Source organism: Myxocyprinus asiaticus, chromosome 38 (assembly GCF_019703515.2).
Source record: "Myxocyprinus asiaticus isolate MX2 ecotype Aquarium Trade chromosome 38, UBuf_Myxa_2, whole genome shotgun sequence".
Taxonomy (NCBI): domain Eukaryota; kingdom Metazoa; phylum Chordata; class Actinopteri; order Cypriniformes; family Catostomidae; genus Myxocyprinus; species Myxocyprinus asiaticus.
In genome coordinates this window covers 34,202,044-34,225,444 of record NC_059381.1, presented here as the reverse complement: position 1 = coordinate 34,225,444, position 23,401 = coordinate 34,202,044, and the positions used below count along the sequence as shown (strand labels likewise).

The following is a 23,401-nucleotide window of genomic DNA, read 5'->3' as shown; positions in this document are numbered from 1 at the left end:
AATCGATCCGTTTCTCGACGTCCGACATTCTTGTAACTATCTAAGAGAATTTAGTCTCCATGGAAGTGATCGATCGACGTATCACAGCAAGATCCTCCAAGTCTGCAACGACCTTCGCCAGCATTGCCGACACATTCATCAATTCATGCCGGATTACATCGAATTGAGTCCGGGGCTTTCGGCCTGCCGCTAAAGGGAATCAGCTTGAGCACATAAGTGTCTTTTAATATCTCACCGTATCGAATCTCACCGGTTTATGACACAAATAGTATTAAAACTAGCAAAGTGCGCAGAGCTCGCCGTTCACACGTCCGCTCCTCGCATGGTGTCACGCGACTCAGAATATTGTATTATTAATTTCATTTTAATTTCACTAAATATCCTATACATAAATGTAAATATAGTAAAACCAAGCCTTTGTTTTGGATTCTTGAACAAGAGATTAAAATATATATCAAGACTATTCTTCATTCAGATAACAAGAAAGCTGTTGAGATAGTATCTATATGCGATTCTTTAAACCTATTTCTATAATTGTTAGCCTATCCCCTGGCTATGTGTTTTCTTTTTCTGTATTACTGTAGTTCTGAATGTACTTTGACTGTGTCTTGTCTGTTGTTATTTATTAGAGTTCAATAAAAAAACAACAACAACAACCAGGCTCTCACTGATGGTTGTGGGGAAAACCGGAGCACCTGGAAGAAACCCATGCGAACACGGAGAGAACTTGCAAACTCCACACAGAAAGGCTCAGTTAAGCCGGGACTCGAACCCAGAACCTTCTTGCTGTGAGGCGATAGTGCTAACCACTGATATTGCTGAATTGATCAGATTTTTTATTTATTTTTTTGTTGGCATTTTATGATTTATTTTTATATTTGTGTGTGTAAAATTCTTTACAGACACAAAGCATTTTATTGAATATTTTGTTAAATAAACAACTTTTTGACAAAATAGCCTGACAATTACCAAACAATCAAATAATCATAAAAATATAAGTTGTGACATTTGACATCTATGTGGTTTATATCACTTGTGCAAATATGTGGATATTTAATAATATGTGCCTAATTTGCATATTTTATTTAGTGTAAACAGATAAAGTCACTTTAAATGAATATTTAATAAAATGTGCTTAATTTGGATATTTTATTGTAAACAGATAATGTCACTATAAATGCCTATTTACAAAATTAAATGTACATTTATAGTGACATTACCTTTTTACACTTAATAAAATATGCAAACTAGCCACATTTTCTTAAATATTCATTTATAGTGACAGATAATGTCACTATAAATGCCTATTTACAAAAATTTGCTTATTTGCATTTTTTTATTAAGTGTAAACAGATAAAGTTACTATAAATGAATATTTAATATGTGCCTTGTTTGCATATTTTATTAAGTGGAAATAGATAAAGTCACTATAAATGTATGTTTAATAAAATGTGCTTAATTTTGATATTTTATTGTAAACAGATAAAGTCACTACAAATGTGGCTGAAAAAGTCCAAATACATTTTCACTGTATATATCCTAATTTCTTTCTCCTTTATACACTATTTACCTTTGCTCTCATCATTCAAAATGCCCCCTGAATTTTAATGAACATGAGTACGTTCAGGCTTTAAAGCTTTACTCATGGATCTCAGTGATGTCATAGTGTCCAAGTCATCTTGAGATGTCCTCAGAGTAACATTTCTCTGTTCATATAAGGGACGCGAATTGATTTCAGCAACTTGCGTCAATAGGGACAGAAAAAGATTCACACTGCATATTATATCATAAGTCATATTGCTGAGGGGGAGAAAATGTATGTGAGGATTTGCACGTGTGCTGAAAATTCCTGGGGTTACATGACAAATTTATGTCATAAATGTATGATGTCATAATAGAAAGGAATGTACTTTCTCCCTGGACATTTTACAGTGTGTAATGCAGTATGTTTAATGTCAACTGTTTGAAAATGCAATATGTTGAAAATCAGCTGTTGAATGCTTTAAATATCTATGAATATTAAGTTCAAAATGAATTTGGGATCAGAGGTTGACACAAAAGTGAAAACACACTGTTTCATTTATGTAAAGCATGGGAAGAGTTGCAGAATTAAGCTCTAGCCAGTGATGATATTCCCTGTATTCCAAACAGCATACATAATGCCTTTGGAGGGCACTTCGAAGGGAGAACAATCATGATAACAATGCTGTAAGGTCATTCTAAACAGAATTTACAATAAAAACTTAAACTTAAAAACTTTTGAATGACCATTCTTTTTTGAGCCCCACACTTTTCAGCCCTCCAAATCTTTCACAGGTAAAGACTTCGAATAGTGCTTAAGGATGATCACTTCTGAATGAAACACACCCTGTAATAATAATTCTCTTGTCAGACAGTGAGGAGAGTTTTTGGCCACAGTTTCTGGGAATTTTGCTATTCTGTTTGCTATTGTCTCCTTTTCACTCTCATTTCTTAATTTAACACATCCCTTTGAATACTCTCATGAATACTATCAATACTATTAAGGGAATAAATTCACTTTTTCAATTTTTAATTAAACATATTTTTCTTAGTATTAATCCTCTCGGACAATATTTATTATTTATTATTATTTATTTTTGCGGTTTAATTTGCTCTTTTGCAATCAAACACAGTTGTGTTAACTGTAAACAGTTTAAACAGTGCTATTTTACTTTATTTATATTATTTTATTTTTATCGCAGATTTACATAAGACAGGAACATTACAAAATAATAAGACACAACCACCAAGATGAACACTAATTTAATTTAATTTAATTTAATTTAATTTACAAGACTGGGAACATTCTAACATCATAAGACACAACCACCAAGATGAACACTAATTTAATTTAATTTAATTTAATTGTATTTAATTTTATTTACAAGACTGGGAACATTCCAACATCACAAGACACAACTACCTAAGAACACTAATTTAATTTTATGTAATGTAATTTAATTTATTTTGTAATTAATTTTTTTATTGCAAATTTACAAAACAAGAGATAGAATATCCCAAAATCAAAAGACACAACCATCAAGATGAACATAAAATATGATTGGAAAAAAAAGACACATTTGTATATTTTATTTTGTTCTATTTGATTTTATTCCATTTTTTAAATGTATATGTTAGTGCAATAAATACAATACAATTGATTACAATTTAAAAAAGATCTAATAATTTTTATTTATTTATTTATTTTTTACAAATAATCAGTACAAGTATTCATTTCTATTATGTATTCATATGGAAATTCTACCAATTCTGCTATCCTTACACAAAGCTGTTTTATTTTAAGAATGAAGATCTTTTAAAAAAAAATTAATAATATGGAAGAACAAACAGGTTTTGACAGTAAGTTATACAATTAAAGTTTTATGCCATTTTAAGCTTCAAAATTCACCTATTGTTCACAACATGGGATAGAGATCATGCCTGTAGTGTCAGAACTAATAAGCACTTCACAAACAATTTACAGGTGAATTTGGCTGCAGATACTCCATTGGCAAAGACAAGCAAGCTCATTTCTTTGTAACTTGTGGGAGGTCAGTTATCCAAACAGTACAGATTAGTTTACTGGCACTGGCTCCTCTTGGGTGGGGAGAATTTTTTTTTTTTTTTTGCTTTGCTTTTCATTATAGATTCATTAAAACCACAAATCTGCCCCTACTGTTAAGCTGGGAAAGTTTGGGGACAGTTGAGTTGCCCATTGCACTGAAACAGCTTCTAAACTTTGTCTGATGGCTTTATTAAAAATTCTGGTTTATACAATAAACTAATGCCCATATAGCCCAGTTGCATTTAAATTCGGCCAATGTAAAGAAAAAAAATATATATAAAGAATAACAATGAAAATGTTTTGAAGAGTTATTTGGATTCTATTCTACTGAATGCTGTTCTTATTTGTATTTCATGGCAATATTTTATCTGTCATACAGTATATGGAGATCCGTTCATTATGTCACATGTAGAATAGGATGTGACCAGACTTTGTATGACTTTATTAAGGTCCTTTCTCCATGCCAACATCAAAGACAATGCTCAAGTAAACAAAAAAAATGGCCCCGCCTACAAGCATGATGGGTGGTGATGAATATTGCGCTGACTTCCTGTACGCCACACTCGCAAACTTTGCGTCGACTTCCTGTATGCCACACTCCCTTTTTTAGATGGCAAGGTTCTTTATGATTCATCAAAATGTTTATGCAAATAGGAGCCTTAAAGGGGACAGTTAAGGTTAGATTTGAGCAAAATAATATCATCAGTGCTGAACCCACAGAAGGTCAAATAAGTAACATGAACATGAGACACAGAATGAGGTAATGCTCTCACACACAGACATCTGCCATTAGACAGAACATGTTTCACATGCTTTCCTTTCTATTCAGTATGAAAGAATATTGAAAGTGCTCTTCACATCACGTCACATCAGGATAAGTTCCATAAACAGACACACAACAAAATTATGTTTATAATAAAATACATGTTCTTAACTTATAAATGAGTTCATACTTTCCAACCAAACTTTTCTTAATCTCATTTATTTAACGAGTGCATGTTATATAAGTGTTCTTGATTATGTAGAATTTTAATTTATTTAATTTCTAGACTGAAAAAAAGGTAACTTAAAAATGTGTCCTATGTGGTAACATCTAAATTAACTGGTTTTATTCAAGTCAAAAATATAATTTAACATCACTGAATCAACCTTAATACATTTGGTTACATCAAAAATCATTTTAAGGGCTAGATCAGGTAGAAATTGATCCTTAAGGTGGTAATGAAGGTTACAACTTTTTAATACTATTTAATTCTAATTTGCAACAACATTTTAGATTGTTTCACTCATTAATTTAATAACATTTTATCATAATTTTCCGTTAAACAAGTCAAAAATACAAGCACACTGTTAATACTAATAGCTATCTCAAATTAAAAAAACTTGTTGACTCAACTTAAGCTTAATTTTTTACTATTCTTACTAGTTTTAATTAAGTTACAGTTACTCTCTAAACCCTAAAGCTGCAATAATAAATAGATTAAAGTGGTTCTAATTAAACAGTACTTGAAATTTCACATTTTGGAATAATAACTCAAATATTTACGTTCTTTAAACGTTGGCTTCGAGTACTACTAACTCAAAATGATCAAGTACATAATTGCAGCTGTGCTGAATACCCATAAACCCTTGCACTTAAATAAATGATGTATGTTTGGTCAAAACAAGGGTACTTGTGTAGATAAATAATATGTATTATTTAAAAATGTATGTAGTTGTAATTTTTATGACTATTGCTGTTGTTTTGTTGTAGCTGGTTGATAGTTGGGATTTGTTTGACGTCACCATTAGAGTGATGATTAGTGTTTCCTCTGGTCAACTTGGAGCCTGTTAAATTTAAGCCATTCTTCTTTACTTAACAGTATTTAACAAAAGTGCAGATTTATGTGCACTGAGAAGATCTGAGGAGAATCCAATATGCTATAACTCAGTTTAAATTATTAAATAAAAACAATGATAATTTAATCACAGATTAGTTTTTACTTGTAACTAGTTAAGTTTACTTTAAAACATTCAGTTCAGTTTACATGAGCCAAATAAGTATGTTTACTTATAAAAAGCATGCAATCAGACTTACTTATCTAAGTAAGCTCAGCTCAGTACAAAAATGTTTTAATTATTAAAAATGATTAATTATCTAAATTAATATACCATGAAAGTTATTCTTTACTGATATATATATATATATATATATATATATATATATGATAAATATATTAGCTATTATGTATATTTATAAATATATTTATATTTATTTTATATATATATATATATATATATATATATATATATATATATATATATATATATATATATATAATTTATTTAATATACTGTATATGTATGTGTGTGTGTGTGTGTGTGTATATATATATATATATATACACACACACACAAACAAATTGTTTTTTTTCAAGATTTCCATCAAGTTGAATTGAGTAATCTTTAACAAAATGAAGTAAAAAAAAAAAAAAGATATTTTATGCGTTATAATTTAAATTTTGTTAAAGATTACACAATTCAATATGATGGAAATCTGTTATGAAATTGTCATTATGTAAATCTTGAAAACAGGCTTGAATTATTTTTTAGTTTATATTTCAATTTTGTATTAAGATATATCATTTGAGTTATGCCATTATACTGTATTTTTTCCTTTATTTATCTTTTATAATAACTTGCACCTCCAAATTTAAGGTGTGCATTTACTCAGTTGTCTTTTTAAATGTTGCTATTGTTTAACAACAACTTTAATGGGTAATAAATGGATCATGATCCAGACCAATATAATTTCACTTGTGGACACAAATAGTTTTCTCTTATTTTCTTTACATTATAGAACAACACAATTTTCAAAATAGCTTAAATTGTTTTAGACAAAAAGAAGAAGAAAAAATATACCAATAAAAGCTGATTTATGACAAAGCATGGACTTTCCCAGCTCCCTTTGTCAACTGGGCTTCACTATGACAGATTAAATCATTATTGCTCTATTTATTTAAAATCTTCAATTTTAGAAGTGTGCAAGAGTCCCTGTCCAGTATGGTGCTTGTTGAAAGCTTTGAGATCTACACAGGGATTGTCCCTTATAGGTGACTAACACACACAATTCCCAGCCAGGTGAAGGGACAGACCCAGGGGGAATTTATAGAGGGCTACTGATAAACCCTGGCCACCCGAAAGCCCTACACACTCTCTAAACGACGAAGAGGGGAGCACAAAGGTCTACTACGACATGCAGATACAACACGCTGTGAAGCTCTTCAGCAAGCGAGGAAGTCACTTTTTTCCGTATTCTTAGAATTCAGAGTAGACTATAGCAGGAGGAAGGATGTGGAGCAATCGACAGTTTGTGTGAGCCGTCAAGTGAGGAGTTAAGTGGAAATTGGTAAGGTTCTGAGCCGACAAACCTCTTTGTTAGTGCTTCAACAGGTCTTTTAGAGAGCTCAGAGGCACAAGATGCTACAGGAAAAAGAACATATTCGCAAAAACCACTGCATGAAGATGAAAACACTCACTAAAATGAAGTAAGTACTTTCAAGATGGACTAAGTGACCTAAACATCGAGAGGTAACAATGTAAAATTTAGTTTGATATATTTTGCAACTTTGATTCCTGTTCATACCAGCAAAACAGTAACATTGCAAACTATTACACTATATGGGAGAAATTGAGTTAGTGTATGAACAAAGGCAAAGATCTTTCCTGGAGAATGCACTATGAACAAACTAAAACATTGTTTCCTGTGCAAACGCTATTGAGACTAACCAATGAAAAATGCACTTTCTGTAGAATTTGTATCGAGCAAGCATGGACACTCTTGGGAAATAACCTCGTACTATGCATGCATAATAAGGACATGGTATTCCCCCCAACAAACACCATCAGTTTCACTTTTGCTGAAGAGCTCTTTCAAAGAGAAAGCTGACTAGATTATCAACAGAAGAATATTTATGAAGCAATCTTGACTTAGTCAATGTGGATTACTATCAGTGGAATTTCCAGCTTTCCCTGTTAAATATTTTTTGCATGAAAATGAAATCTACCTGTATTACTTGTTATTTTTCATTAGCTTTACTGTTATATATACAGTTCTGAATGAATGGGAAAAATCTACTGAATATTGTCGTGGACTACACTGATGTCATTTGCTCACTCAGTACTCAGTGTAGAATCTGTTTGCTATCAAAATACAGCTACATCTGTTTACTGGGTCAGTAAAGATTTCACACTCTTCAACATGACCGATTCAACTATATACTCTTAAGAATAAAGGTTCTGTATCGGTATGTATGGTTCCATAAAGAACCTTCATTGAACCCATTGCACAAAAGGTTATTTGTAGTGGATAAAGGTTCTTTATACTTAAAAAAGGTTCTTCTTTCTTTCTTTCTTTCTTTCTTTCTTTCTTAATGCCCTGCACATATATGTACTGCTTTTATAATATTATGCTTTATAATCCATGGTATGCTACCCAGCACGTTAGAAAATAAATAAAGCCATAAAACTGTTGTCTGTTGTGTTATTTCTGTAGAGACAATTTTTGATTCGAAATGTACATGACAATTAAACAGCAAAAGGTTCAAATATCACTCCTCCAGAATTTTCTAATGATACAATCACAAATTATTGAACAAAAAAAGTGAAATCCAGTGTGAAACTAAGGAAAAATTAATTTGAGGCTGATATGGTCACACTCAAAGTCCTAAACTTTGTCACCAATAACAGCTAAAAAAAAAAAAAAAAAGTATTTCAGTATTATAGTGTTTCAGTATTATACACTGTTAAAAACTGTTGACTCAAATTGAATGCACACTGAAAAAAACCAGCTTGTTGTTTCAACTTAAAAAAGTTCATGTTCAAGTGTTTTGTCAACGTAAAGATTGTGTTGTTTAAACAGAGCATGAAGTTGACAACTGTGTATCAACTGTAAAATGAATAATGTTTTTTATTTTTTTTTATTTGAAGTAACTTGACTTTTTTTAGTTCAGTCAACTTCAACCTAATTCAGTTCAAACAGATAACTGAAGTTCAAGTACATTTATCATTAATATTTTCAATAACCATAGAAGTAGTTAGGATCACCCCATCGGCTGAGATGAAATAACCTGCCCCTTGGTAGCAAATGGTCAGTAGATGATAAAAGAGCAAAAGATTTATCTATCATATTCATACTTCAAACTACAAAGCAGACACGTCCTCAACAGTTTACACGCAAACCATGATGATGGTGACAATTAACAAACAAATCATTAAGTAATTAAGAGAATTATTGCCACATGACAAATAACTGAAAGTGACAATAAACACAACAACCAACAACATAAATAAAAGCAGCAAACAGTAAAGAAAAGAAAAGTAAGACAGTAACACTGCAATCTGCATAATTTATTCATGCCACGGTGCAAGCTGGGAATCCGAATACATGAGCAAGATGTCCATAGTCCTTTTGACTTATATTTTTGATTTTAGCAGAAACATTTTTCTAAGTTTGGATAACTTATCACAAGTTGAGCTAACAAGCTAAAACTTGGATAATTGAGTTATCTCAACAAGATCAACCCAGGGCAGTTATTCTAACTCTACTTTTGAAGTTATGATAACTAAAAGGCAAAATCATTTTTTACAGTTGTTATCTTATTGCTCAAATAGACTCTAAACTATCAATTTCTTTCAACCTAAAATCTTTCTTAAAAATGTATTTCAAACTAAATAATCTATTGACAAAAATGTTTAATTTATGCAATTTGAACTTAACAAGTTTTGTTTTAATAAACATAATTGGTTAAACTTTCTCCAGTACCATAGTAAATATTCAGAATACTTTATAGTTATGCTAGTTGGGACATGAAATGTAGTTGTTGTTTTTTTTAGTCTAGATGGCAAATATAACATAAACATAACCTAAAGGTTCACTCGGTTTTTATCTCATTTAAAAAGTTTAACTTCTAACTTCAACTGATCTAGAACATTATATTAGCTCAATTTCAGAAAAAAAGTGTAAAGAAAGCCTGTAGAGGTTCAAAATATCTAGCAATTTTGTGCAAAATAACTATTATTTTACTGTCATTTCCATGTTATCTTATCTTGCTCCTGGACTTTTCTTTCTCATGATCTTAAAAATCTTTTTACTGATCTGATCAGGTTAAATGCTTGAAATATGTAGACAAATTAGTTCATTTATGATTTCTATACAAAAAGTTAAATTTATTTAATGATCGAGTTGAATTGGATATTGAAGAAAAAGTAACCAAGTGTCCAGCATAGATGGGAAATCCTTCAATATGTACATAATGTTTTTTAAAATACAGTATAACAGCATCTCAGGATGCACCTTATGAAATTAGTTGAGAGAATGAACAGAGTGTGCAGATCTGTAGACAAAGGATGGATACTTTTAAAAAGCTAAAATATAAGAAAGTTTGATTTAATATTTTTTTTTGCATACTACATAATTGTAATTCTTCCCTTTGTGTTATTTAATTGTTTTGATGTCTTTTCTATAATTCTAAAATGTGGAAAAAATTAAAATAAATAATAAGTTGGTGTGTCCAAAGTACACTGCCTGGCCAAAAATAGTTGCATATTCTAATATTTCGTTGGACCACCTTTAGCTTTGATTATGGCGTGCATTCGTTGTGGCATTGTTTTGACAACCTTATGCAACATCACAACATTTACTTTTGTCCAGTGTTGCATTAAATTTTGGCCGAGATCTTGTATTGATGACGGGAGAGTTGAACCACTCCGTAAAGTTTTCTCCAGCACATCCCAAAGACTTTAAGTGGGGTTAAGGTCAGGACTCTGTTGTGGCCAATTCATGTGTGAAAATGATTCCTCATGCTTCCTGAACCACTCTTTCACAATTTGAGCCTGATGGATCTTGGCATTATCATCCTGGAATAAGCTTGTGCCATCAGGGAAGAAAAGTCCATTGATGGGATAACCTGGTCATTCAGTACATTTAGGTAGTCATCTGACTTCATTTTATTGCCGCATAACTTTGCTGAGCCTCGACCTGACCAACTGAAGCAACCCCAAATCATAACACTGCCTCCAGAGGCTTGTACAGTGGGCACTATGCATGATGGGTGCATCGCTTCGTGCGCCTCCCTTCTTACCCTGACACACCCATCGCTTTGGAATAGGGTAAATTTGGACTCATCAGATCACATTTCCATTGCTCCACAGTCCAATCTTTATGCTCCCTAGCAAACTGAAGTCTTTTTTTCCAATTATCATCACTAACAAGCGGCTTTCTTGTGGCCACACAGCTGTATAGTCCCAATCCTGTAAGTTCTCGTCGCATTGTGCATGTGGAAATGCTACTGTCAATTTTTTACGATGTGACTTTAAGCGTTTTAGTGATTTCCAATCACGATCATTCAAGATTTTTTTCCGACCACATTTCTTCCGTGAAGCTGACGGTTCACCACTATCCTTCCAGGGTTTAATAATGCATTGTGTTGGACAGTTCTTAACCCAATTCCAGTGATTTCAGCAATCTCATTAGTTGTTTTCTTTGCTTGATGCAGGCCAATAATTTGCCCCTTCTGAAACACAGTAACATCTTTTCCATGACCACGGGATCCATCTTCCGACATAGTTGTTTAAGAAATGAGGAATGGGAGGGTTCAAAACAGTGTTACTATGAATGCAAACTTTAATACAGTGAAAAAGACACTCTATTAGCATAACATAAATAAATATAAATAAATAAAAATTTCCAACATTCTTTTGAATATCCATGTACTAAAATAAAATATTTGATGCCATGAGTGTACCTTCATTTACTATTACAATTATTTTGAATGTCCATGGAAAATGAAGCAATGTGATAATTTTACTTGGTCACAAAAAGTAGTCCGTTAATTTTCCTGATGAACTTTCACCTTTTGCTGACCTTATGTTTCTCAGAGCTAATGTGTGCTTCTAAATCACTTGCACCTTTATTAGCAACTGACACATAAGTGCCAGCTTTACATGTCATACTTTCTGCTTCCCAAGGATCTCAACCTGGACGAAAGCATGGGAATTTTTTGTGCAAATCTTCTGTAAATTTGCACTTTCGTTTGGGCATTGTTTCCACTCAGCTGTCATTTGCTGCTACTGTTAAGCAACTGTTTGAAGTCGAACACAACAGCGCTTCATGCGTTTCGTGGAGAGATTAACAGGCAGGAATTTGGCCAATAGTTGCTGCAAGCCTCTTATAATCGACCAATTGGTGTGTGAGAAGGCGGGACGTACAAAGAGGGGTTAAAGCAATGCAAATATGCGCGCACACACAATGAAGTATTACACCAGATGCACATCATAATGCAACTAAAGTCGGATCCCGGACATTTTCGCAAATTTAGAAATCCCGGCCGGACGCTTTTTTAAGGTCCGAAAAAGAGGACATGTCCGGGAAAAAGAGGACGTATGGTCACCTAGCTTATTTAAATCCAAATGGATTTTTTTTTTGTTGTTGTTGTCCAGGCAGTGTATTTATGTTATATAAATAATTTAAACATATTATTTACTTTGGTTTTTTAGTTAAATATATATAACGTGCAGCGTTCATCTTCGTGGTCGTGTCTTGCGATGCCTTTTCCATTTGAAATTTGAAATTTCCAACATAAATGAATTCCTAAAAAAATTACCCTGTAGACGTCATGTGATGTAAAGGATGGGTACTGGATTATCGTCCGGGTAGAAACCGCAGGAAAAATGGCTGCGAAGAACGGTAAGGGTCGGGTCTTTCTTTCTTTACCACTTTGTTCACATTTAAATAAGATGAATACTATTTAACGTCCGTGTTTGACCCCTTAATAAAAACAAACCCTCACTGATCTTCAGAGCTGCGTGTACATACGCATGTCATGTGCACGCGCGTCCTTCAGCCTGCTGTCAATGAGTCAACTCAACTTCTACATGTATTGTAAACTGCGTATAGAAATAATTTGGGCGATGAAAAGTGTTTTTTCCCCAAGTTGAAACATGGTGAAAGTTTAACACACGCTGCCAGCGTATTTGACCAGCATAGTACAGAAAGTCACATGCTAAACCAATTAAAGTTTGTGCTGTGAGTCATCTTAACCACACACTCCTCTAGATCTTTAGATATAACGTTATATAAAAGAAGCACTAAATGTCTTTACCAAAGCAGCAGAATAACTCCTTCCTTAAAGCCTGTTTGCATTTTGCAGCCTGGAAATATATCAGTGGAAATAGCCAGAAAAAGTGATTCCCATGTTGTTTCAGTGGTTTTGGGAATTATGAAAACTGTGTCAAGATTTTGCTTTTTATTTGTTTGGTTAAACCTATAAAACAGAAATCATTTAGGATTGGGAATTTGATTTTATTCATAAATTCACTGTCAGGTCTTTCTTGAGAAAGTTTCTCCATGATTGCCCCAAGAACTGTTAAAACCCTTGCAACACAAACAAGATCAGGCGAGTGAAACAGACCTAAATACACCAGATTATGACAAAATCTATAAAACTTATTAAAACATGCAACACTGTTACAGAACAACAGTTCAGGCTGTGATTTAAACATCTGTTGGACTAGTTGAAAGTGATACTGTGGCGGCAGTAATGTGCTATTTCTGTGTATGGCTTATGTCTGGACTGCAGCAAGGTCACTTCATTGGCCAAGGTTACTGTCAAGGCATAAAGCCCCGAAAGGACACTGACCGCCAACGGTTTACTGTTAATTCTTTTATCAACAGTCCATTATCCCAACTGGATGGAGAACAAGCTCAGTGCATAATAGTATTTCAAACTGCCTTTCCCATTGTCCTAAATAGCATGATTTGTATCTGGCAGTTGTTTGACCCAAATCAGAAAATGAAAGTAGCCTGTGTACGTCGCTTTACCTTGTGCCATTCAGGTATGACACATGGTAACTGAATCAATTTATGTCAAATGATTTCTGACAATTTTTGGAGAATTATTTGATAAATATCTAGTTGTTTACATTCTTATTTAAGGATTGGAACTACTAATGGTTTGCAAACGCCTGAAGCTTAATTTAATTAATGGGTGTTTCTTCACTTTTTAACATTTTTGAAATAAAAGAGCCAATTCCTTTGTCTTGCTAAGGCTAATTTCATAGCTAAAGTTTTATGTGTCCTACATGCACACAATTAAATAATATTTTCACACTTTTATGCATAATTTGGCAAAATTACAGCTTGATTGGAAATGACACCCAATAAAAATATTCTACTCAAAAGTGATATTTACCACAAATTTTCTTCATCACTTGTCTTTTATTTCGTCTCAAGTATGCTCTTCACTGACACTTTTGTCGACTTGGTTAATAAGTACACTAACTTAATAAGTAAACTAACTAAAAAAAAAAAACTTATTAGGGTCAGAATTGTTTAGTGTGGTGGAAATTACAGTTGTAATTTTTTACAAATTGGCAGAAATAATTTTCACAATAAATTTTGAAATTGTTTATTCCACTTTTTGTTTAGATTATCATAGTTTTACACATGTAATAATTTGTGTATTTATAATTTTCATAGTTTAATATTGAAAGACTGGGTCTGGGACAAATCTATACATTAAAGGCATTTGCAAAGTACCAAAAATAAATGATAAAGGCCTGTTTAAAAAAAGATTTGAAGTCAGTTTTAATGTGACCTTCATATAACAAAAAGAAAAAGAAGAAAAAGTAGAAATCTGTTTGTTTTAATGAAAATCAACCCCTGGGACATGAAAGTGCCTGAAGTTGAAGAAACGCTCATTTTTTATTACGTGGCCCTCTGGAATACCTGATTCTGATTGGTCAATCACGGCATTCAGCTGTGAAATATTTCTGAAGAATGAACTTTGTCATTGGCAACACTGTATTGGAAACATAGATTTCTTACATGCAGTGCTTGTGTTCTGTCTCTCGTACCACTCTAAATTAATTTAAACTCAAATAAATATTTCATGTCCATTTACTTATTTATATTCACGTCATCATGATTACCCTGTCGGGGTTTATTTTGCAATAGAGCACCACAGTGTCCACCCACCTTTTCAGCCATCTTTGTTCCGGAAGTATTTTCCCCGTTAATTTTTTCCACAGGCTTTTCATACAATCCTTCATTAAAGAGTTGTAAGCCATGAATCAAACCAACCAGCTCCGAGGTGAATCACAACATCACAAACTTTGTTGTATGGCAAAAAAGTATTTAAAAAGTAAAAAAAATAAATGCACAAGACTGTGTACTTAACATCTTTTATGAGGGCACGAACTACTATCTCATGAACCATTGTGAATGATGTAATTGAATAAAAAAAACAAACAATGGAAATAAATACAACTATTGCTTTTAGGTTGTTGATTATAAGTATAAAAACTAATTATGTTTACTGCAAAATATTCGGATTTAAATACAAATATACAAGTAGTTCGAGAGTGTAGGGAGACGAACTCGATTGCATCATACACAGTGTGTTGTGGGCGGTCGCTGCTGGACTTGTTTGGCAGAATTTGTTGGCTGCAGTTCTCTGATTAGTGGATCTCTTCAGAATTATGGGTAGTGTAGTTGTTCACCAGGATTTCCGCTATTAAACATGATTTTAAAACAATGAAGTTGAAATAACGCAGACTGATGGCTTCAACAGAAGCATATACCATTGATGAACAACCTCGGAGCTCATGGTATGTATGTCTTTAAAGGTTTATAAGTTATCGTAATTTAATCAATTAGTCTATGGAAAAATTAATGGAACCAGACTGTTGCGCTCTATAATGACTGACCGACTGTGCATTATTCCTTGCATATAAAATGCACATCATGATGTTTTAACAGACACTGAAACCTTTGATGTAATCGAACTGGCAGAACATGTGAAGAAACAAAGGTGGTGGAACAAAATGTTTGGCAAAAATAATTCTGGACCTGCCGCTGAGAAGTACTCGGTAGCAACACAGCTGGCCATTGGAGGCGTGACGGGCTGGTGAGTAACTATATTAGAGATCGACCAGTACTGTTGTTATGGTTGTTGTTGGACAAAGTGGAATGTTTCCAAATGCTTAAAATGCTGCACATTTTTTACTTGAGAATGAATGGCTCTAAAAATAAGTAATACCAGAGACTAATTAGCAGAGACGGGCCACTTCTATTAAAATTAATCAAGTATTGATCTCTGCGGAACAATAATGGGTGTTTTCGGACCTTAACATCTCTTAAAAGGTTATGGAAAAAAGATCTGAGTTTGGTGCTGGAGGATGGGGAGTGGGGAAGAACATCAAAACTATGTCTAGAGACAGGGCCGGAGTGAGATTCATATTCAGCCCGGGATGTCATTTCCAAGTCAGCCCACACCCAAAAGGGGGGTTGGAGGTGAAGATGATAACAATAAACAAGATCACAGCAAAAATATGCAATATATGTAATTACTTGAAAATTATTTAAGCTCTTCATGTCATTATACCACATACGGCATTCACTAAGGTTTTCACTTTGTCATAAGACATCATTGTATGTGTTGTAAAAATAAGTGAATGTTAAAGGGATATTTGATCATTTCCTCACCCTCATGCCATCCCAGTTGTGTATGACTTTCTTTTGCAGAACATGAATGAAGATGTTTAGAAGAACTGTTGGTCCATTCAATGCAAGTAAATGAGAAGCAGTGAGAAACAGATCAATAATTAAGTCATTTTTTACTATAAATCTCCACTTTCACTTTCATAAGCACTCTTCTCTCTTAAGAGTTCTTCTGTTTTTGGTGATTTACATAAGCATATCACCCCCTACTGGGCAGGGAGGAGAATTTATAGTAAAAATAAAAAATATTGATCTGTTTCTCACCCACACCTATCATATCGCTTCTAAAGACATAGATTAAACCACTGGAGTTGTATGGATTACTTTTATGCTGCATTTATGTGATTTTTGTACCTTCTGAGTTCTGATCACCATTCACTTGCATTGAAAGGACCAACAGAACTGAGAAATTCTTCTAAAAAGCTTCATTTGTGTTTAGCAGAAGACAGAAAGTCATACACATCTGGGATGGCATGAGGGTGAGTAAATGATGAGAGAAATTTCATTTTTGGGTAAACTAAGTTTATTTTAAAGACTATCTAGGCACATAATAACACCATAGAACTGTAAATGTTTATAACTCTTTCAAGATGTACAGGCTCCACTTTAAATGGTCAGTGCTTTGTATTTTAGATAATTAAAATAGCAACAGATCCAGTGAAACAATTAAATTTGAGTGATTGTTTTTACATTTTTACATGCCATTCAAAAACATGCCATTTTACAATGATAAGAGTGAAATAAAAGACTAAAAATAACACAGTTGTACTTTTCTTTTACTTGGAATGTAAATGTTCAGGACAAAGGCAAAATGGTTACTGTCTCTTTAAGAAGGTTTTATCACATGATACAACATTGAAGGCACTTTGTGCAGTTTGTTTAGTTGAGTTTATTCTTTTGAGAGCTGTAAAGTCCCATTATTTTTGTTCCGTGTCGTGCTGTTGCATCTGTATTCATTTACTTAAAGTATTCTGTTATTTTGTGACAAAAAATAATTTTGCTATTATCATTCTGCACTGCTAGGGAAGAGGATTTCAGAGATTAATTAATTGAGATTGTGAGACTGCAGTCAGTATTAAACTTGTGATGATCTTGTACCTGAAGCACGTTCATCCATTCAGCTATTAGTAGCCTATCTGTTCTCGATGGATCTTCCGTGATCCTTCCCCCGCTGTCAAGTGAAGCGGCGCAACATCAGTTTCATCTCTCACAGGCTACTCTCTCTCATTTGTTTGGGTGTGAGATGATAAAATACAGACTGCGTCCGCTATAATACGGAACGCAATTCTGATCCTTTTAATACCGGATGTTACGGACTGTTGGCAATTGTTATGCGACATATGATGAAAGTTTGTCAATCAACATGCAGACCTAACCTGCCCAAATTTTGACCGGCCCAGCGGGAATTCTCCCGATCTTCCCTATTGCCACTCCGGCCCTGTCTAGAGATGCAAGGGTCCATCTTACCCAATTTAAGGTTTTACATCACTTTTACTGGACTCCCTCTAAATTGTTTGTTTAGGCTTTGTGTGAAGGATACACTTACCTGCTGCCGATGCCAGTTGGTGGAGGGGGACATGACCCATGCCTTCTGGTTCTGTGCCAAGATTCAAGAATTTTGGCTGAAAGTCCAGGATTTCACCTGTGAGGTCCTGGACACTCAAATCTCACTCTGTCCAAGACAGTGTATTTTGTTATAAGTTGATTCTGTTTGTGTAATTCTGTTCTTGTCTTTTGTTGGAGTCAGTGAAAAATGTTAATAACAATAATGGGTGTTTTCAAATCTGTGGGCATTTTCAAACTGGGATGGGTGTTTCTAAACTATCCAATGAAATTAGGGAATCTCAGTGGTTTGAAAAACGCCCACTGATTGGGAAAAGCTAATTTTTGTTCTGCAGAGACATAAGTCTCAAATGAATGGGAGAAATTGGAATGCCAAACCAAGGAGCTCTAAGCACCCAATGGTCAATGGATGTAGAAAGGAAGTCCCACCTTACAGATAAAAGAGCCAATCACCTTTTAGATACAGACATTGCCTGTCAATCATCTCAAAAACGTGCATGTGCATTAGCTACACAAGCAGGGAAATTGCGTTTTTAGCGTAATCTGAGGAAAAGAAACACAATTTATGATTCCATTGTTGTCAGATTTGACTGCTGATTTGAAATATGTTCTTTGATCGTAATCTTGACCAACTGTTTTGGAGATTTTGGTCTTTCCCCATTCAAGTAGCATTCCAAAGATGGCCGCCAGTGGGCTGACATGCTAGAAAGACTTTGGTAATGCGCAAACTTTTGCGAGGGAACGCAAGCATTTTTTGGGTGTTAACAAGGGAATGCAAACAGTCTGCGTTTAAATGAGATTTAAAATCGTCAGATTGTTCTCTGCTTTTGAATTTTAAACGTAAACAGACATGCGCACAACACTTTGGATAAGCCAGTAAGAACCCTGAATAAGGTGTTAAAGCTGAATTATGCAATTTCTGCGACACTAGCGCCACCAAACGGAATTGCAAAAATAAACAATGTTTTCAAAACAGCTTTTCGAATATGCCCCTCGTCTGCAGTTATTCAAACAGTCAGATAGTCCCGGGTCACTCAAAACAAACACAGGAATTTTTATAGCACCACAGAGACATTGTTTGTAGGTATAGTATAGTTGTATCTGCATATTAAGCAGTTTCATGACCTTTTATGTTGTCAGCTTAATCGAGGTAAGATCATAAGTGTAAATGTGCATATTGTTTCCTGCCAACATGAAAAGTTTTCCTGTGGTGTAATGGCATTGTTTGGGTGCAATTCTTTAGAGACCCATCAGATAGCACCATTTATCCGTACACTCGACATTTAAAAAAAAAAACTGATAACCAATTAGAAAAGTGTCAATAATCACTCTACATTATTTTACATTAAATTTAAATGATTTGATTTGAAAATTCAGTATAAACAAACAATTGGCTCTTGTAGACATTTCACTGCATTTGTACTGATATGTATCATTGTGTGTGTAATAAATAAAGCTGTGATCTTTGTGTTTCTCTTTCAGGTGTGCAGGGTACTTGTTTCAGAAAGTCGGAAAACTTGCAGCATCAGCTGTAGGTGGCGGCTTCTTTTTGCTCCAGGTAAACTTTAAAAACTGTTTGAGCAGGAGCATATTCTGGATATTGTGATGCTTTGAAGATCTGAACAATCTGTGTTATGTTTTAGATTGCTCATCATACAGGCTATATTCAAGTGGACTGGAAAAGAGTGGAGCATGATGTGAACAAGGCCAAGAAGCAGCTGAAGCTCAATTCAGAGAAGCCCTCCAAAGAAGTGAGAACGAAATTTAATGAGGTACGTAGGTATTTAATTTAAATACAAGTTATTCAGATTGACACTGAAATCATTTTAATAAGGGGGACATTTCTGCTGATATTAATGACCATGTCCTTGCATTGAATAACTTATTTTGTCTCTCCATAGGTGCAGGTATTTGTCAAGAAAAACATTGTTCTCACAGGGGGCTTTGCAGGAGGGTTTCTGCTTGGTCTGGCTTCATAGGAGCACTCTCCTACACATTACTATTATGTCTTATACTCCAAGGATGCCATTCAACAATGTATACAACAGATTACAGCTTTTGAAGTGTGCGATATTGCAGCTTGCATTAAATTCAGCACTCCTTTATCAGTCAAGCCTAATTAATAAGTTTAGGTATGTAATGATGTGTTCATCAGGAAATATATTTAAGCATGCTAGAATATATTAATATAGTATTTCATTGGTTTTTAGACATACATGGTGTTCAGTTTGTACTTGACGCCCCTGCTACACTTTTGTTACCATTTATTTGATCATGTTGCTTTATATATTTTGGTATGAACCATTTTTGAACAACCATGATTTTATTTAAATATGAAATATGTAAAAAGAAATTACACCCTTTAAAAAAAACATATTTAAACTTACTGTAATGATTCATGGTGTGCATTTAAATGTTCAAATTCAAAATTTCTTATTATCTACAATAAATTGAAACATCATTTTAAAGCCCAAGGGTCAATATAAAGTTGTATTATTTTATATATGTATATATAATTAATAATGACAGAAATGTTAAAAGTAAATTGACGATCACAATTTATACGAGTTGCCTGTTTTTCCTCAAAAAAGAAAAGTTATTGGTAATTTTGAAATACATCTGATTTTTTTTTTTTTAAAGAACAGCTAACGCGCGGTATATCAAGACATAATATTTCACTAATTTTCTTTATAGTCATTTGTGATCTGAATTTATTCTGCCTCCCTACTCAGTTACATGACGTATGTATTTTCAATCTTTGTGAAACGCCAACTTATTTAACTGGTGTTTAGTGTCGCTTAAAAAAACATGAAGCAAAAGGACTATGAACACTCAAATGTAATCAATAATAATGACACTAGATTCATAACTTCATATTCTCTAAACTATTATTATTAAATAATGACACCCAAAAGCTGGTTTAATTGAAACTTTTATTTTAAAAGTAAATCATTAAGGCAAGTAAAGAATAATTGTGATAAACACACACAATTAGAGTGTCTTGGATAAATAACTATTGCACGTCAACACCATATGTCAAAGTGTACACTCACGGTAGCAGCAAGTGTCCACATACATTATTCATATAAAATACAGCTCCTATCTACTTGAACGGGGAAAGACCGAAATCTCCCAAAAGGTTTGTCAAGACTACGATCAAAGAACATATTTCAAATCAGCAGTAAAATCTGACAACAATGGTATCATTAATTGTGCTGCTTTAACTCAGATCACGCTAAAAACACGCTATTTGTCAAGCTGGTCCAGCTAATGCGCATGCGTGTTCTTGCGTTTACTGACAAGCGATGTCTGTAGCTGAAAGCTGATTGGCTCTTGTACCTGTAAAGCGGGACTTCCTTTTCTACATCCGCCATGTTGGTCGATCCAATTTCTCCCAATTATTTTAATACTTATACTCCGTCTCGGGCTAAATACTCTCCGATTCTACACAACATCCACCCCACAGATATTTTGCTTTCTACGTTTAAAATAAGATTCTTTTTGTAAAACTATAGAAGAGTCAATGTGACCTCTGTTTTATGGTTGTCAAACTGTAAATGGGGCTAGTCCATACACGTAAAAATACAAAAGTTTAAAAAGTAAAACCACAAAGTGTTCTGTTAACATGATTTTAATGTGATAAAATCAGGGATGGCGTTACAGTGTTTGCAAGATTACAAGATTTATTGATGTTACGTCGTCATGACAACAAAGTTGTCAAATTGCATATCATTTTACACACCTATGGTTAGTAAGCGATCATTCTAAATCATGTTAACGCGTAATGCTTACATCTTATGGTTATACTTTTGAAACTGTGTATTCAAACAAATTTTTGTGGTAATCAACATTATGTGACAAATGCTGTCGTTCGAGTTTCACTTGTTTTGAACCCGAAATATTTATAAAAAAACAACGTCTGTTTAGAAAACATATATATATATATTTAAATCAAAGACAACTGTTGTATTTGTAGTTTTGATAAAACATAACCCTAAAATCAATTAATAAATCATTACAAAAACATTGGAATGTGCTCACAGACAGACTACTTGTATTACAAATTAAAATGAATGAAAGAAATCTGAACAGCCAACAGGTGTATAAAAGGAAGTCCCGCTTAACAGATTAAAGAGCCAATCATCTTTTAGATACAGACATCTAACATTACAGAATTTATTGAATAACAATTCAAAAGTGACTAAGGCTGTATTAGATTACCTAAAGACAACAGGTCTGATTAGAAGAATCTTTTCCATCTTTTTGTGTCCTTCTTCATCAATGCCTCATACTCCATCCCAGTAGGTGGCGGAAATGCACCTAAGCTGGTTTGCCAACCGCCAATAAATCCAAAGAAGAAGAAGATACAGACATTGGCTGTATCTCGTTTAAAAGGCAGCGTCCTCAGGAAGTCGCATTTGTCAGCTGCATACGTCATCGAGGCTGTCTCATTTCAGAAGGCTCATTGCAGCCTTCAAATGCGACCTTATTTCACGGGAATTCGGAGGATGCATGAGGTGTATCCTTCGTGGTCACTCACAACCTACAATTCTTTGCTTCAACAGAAATGTCTAAAATAAATAAATAAAAATAACGCCAATTTGCCCATAAATATGATATTCAAACACAAGTAACGTTACTTCCCAAGTTGAAGTACCTCAGTAGATGGGTGCAGAGTATATAAATCAAATCACTTTTATTGTCACACAACCATATACACAAGTGCAATAGTGTGTGAAATTCTTGGGTGCAGTTCCGAGCAACATAGCAGTCGTGACAGTGATGAGACATATACCAATTTACAATCAAATCAAATTAACACAACACAATTTACATATCTAATATACACATAATTACACACAACACAATATACAAATAATAACATACAATGTACATTATACAATACACACAATATAGAATACACATTATACTATAAAAAAATAGTATATATAGTATATATAAAATGTACAGTAGGTTGTATTGTACTGTATTGACATTCAGGCTGTCGGTTGATAGTCAGTTGCCAGTGTGTTGTTAAGAGAATATAATTTATGACAGTCCAGTGTGAGATATTAAGATTAATAAAGTGCAGTGCTGATGTATATTGATCGTGAGAGATCAAGAGTTCAAAAGTCTGATTGCTTGGGGGAAGAAGCTGTCATGAAGTCGGATGGTGCGGGTCCTGATGCTGCGATACCGCCTGCCTGATGGTAGCAGTGAGAGCAGCCCATGGCTCGGGTGTCTGGAGTTTCTGATGATCCTCCGAGCTTTTTTCACACACTGCCTGATGTATATGTTCTGGAGGGAGGGAAGCTCACTTCCGATGATGTGTCTGGCAGTTCGCACCACCCTTTGCAGGGCTTTGCGGTTGTGGGCGGTGCTATTGCTGTACCAGGCAGAGATGCAGCCAGTCAGGATGCTCTCTACAGTGCAGGTGCAGAACCGTGTGAGGATGTGGTAGTTCATTCCAAACTTCCTCAGCCGTCTCAGGAAGAAGAGGTGCTGATGAGCCTTCTTCACAACGGCCTCAGTGTGGACAGACCATGTGAGTTCCTCAGTGATGTGGATGCCCAGGAACTTGAAGCTGCTGACTCTCTCCACTGGTGCTCCATTGATGGTGATGGGGCTGTGTTCTCTTTCTCTTCTCCTGAAGTCCACCACAAGCTCCTTTGTCTTACTGACGTTGAGGGAGAGGTTGTGCTCCTGACACCAGT

At 34.2% G+C, this 23,401-nt stretch overlaps 1 protein-coding gene across 2 annotated transcripts; it reads left to right on the top strand.

The window, feature by feature from the left end:
* The first annotated feature begins 11,906 nt into the window (after nucleotides 1-11,906).
* On the top strand, nucleotides 11,907-20,161 carry fundc2 (fun14 domain containing 2). Of its 2 annotated transcripts, none has more exons than XM_051678370.1 (5): nucleotides 11,907-12,311; nucleotides 15,384-15,531; nucleotides 19,170-19,245; nucleotides 19,331-19,459; nucleotides 19,589-20,161. In XM_051678370.1, the coding sequence occupies exons 1-5, from the start codon at nucleotides 12,296-12,298 to the stop codon at nucleotides 19,664-19,666; spliced, it is 447 nt and encodes a 148-aa protein (XP_051534330.1). In that variant the 5' UTR covers nucleotides 11,907-12,295; the 3' UTR covers nucleotides 19,667-20,161. The 2 variants fall into 2 exon arrangements, with proteins under 2 accessions (XP_051534330.1, XP_051534329.1); XM_051678369.1 differs by lacking the exon at nucleotides 11,907-12,311 and adding an exon at nucleotides 12,958-15,232.
* The last annotated feature ends 3,240 nt before the right edge of the window (nucleotides 20,162-23,401 follow it).

Bases quoted from the DNA above. Each gene is read 5' to 3' on its own strand.
- fundc2 (XM_051678369.1), top strand. From the start codon at position 15,211: ATGAACAACCTCGGAGCTCATG. The intron at 15,233-15,383 runs GTATGTATGTCT...ATGTTTTAACAG, and splicing joins GAACAACCTCGGAGCTCATG to ACACTGAAACCTTTGATGTA. The intron at 19,246-19,330 runs GTAAACTTTAAA...GTTATGTTTTAG, and splicing joins GCGGCTTCTTTTTGCTCCAG to ATTGCTCATCATACAGGCTA.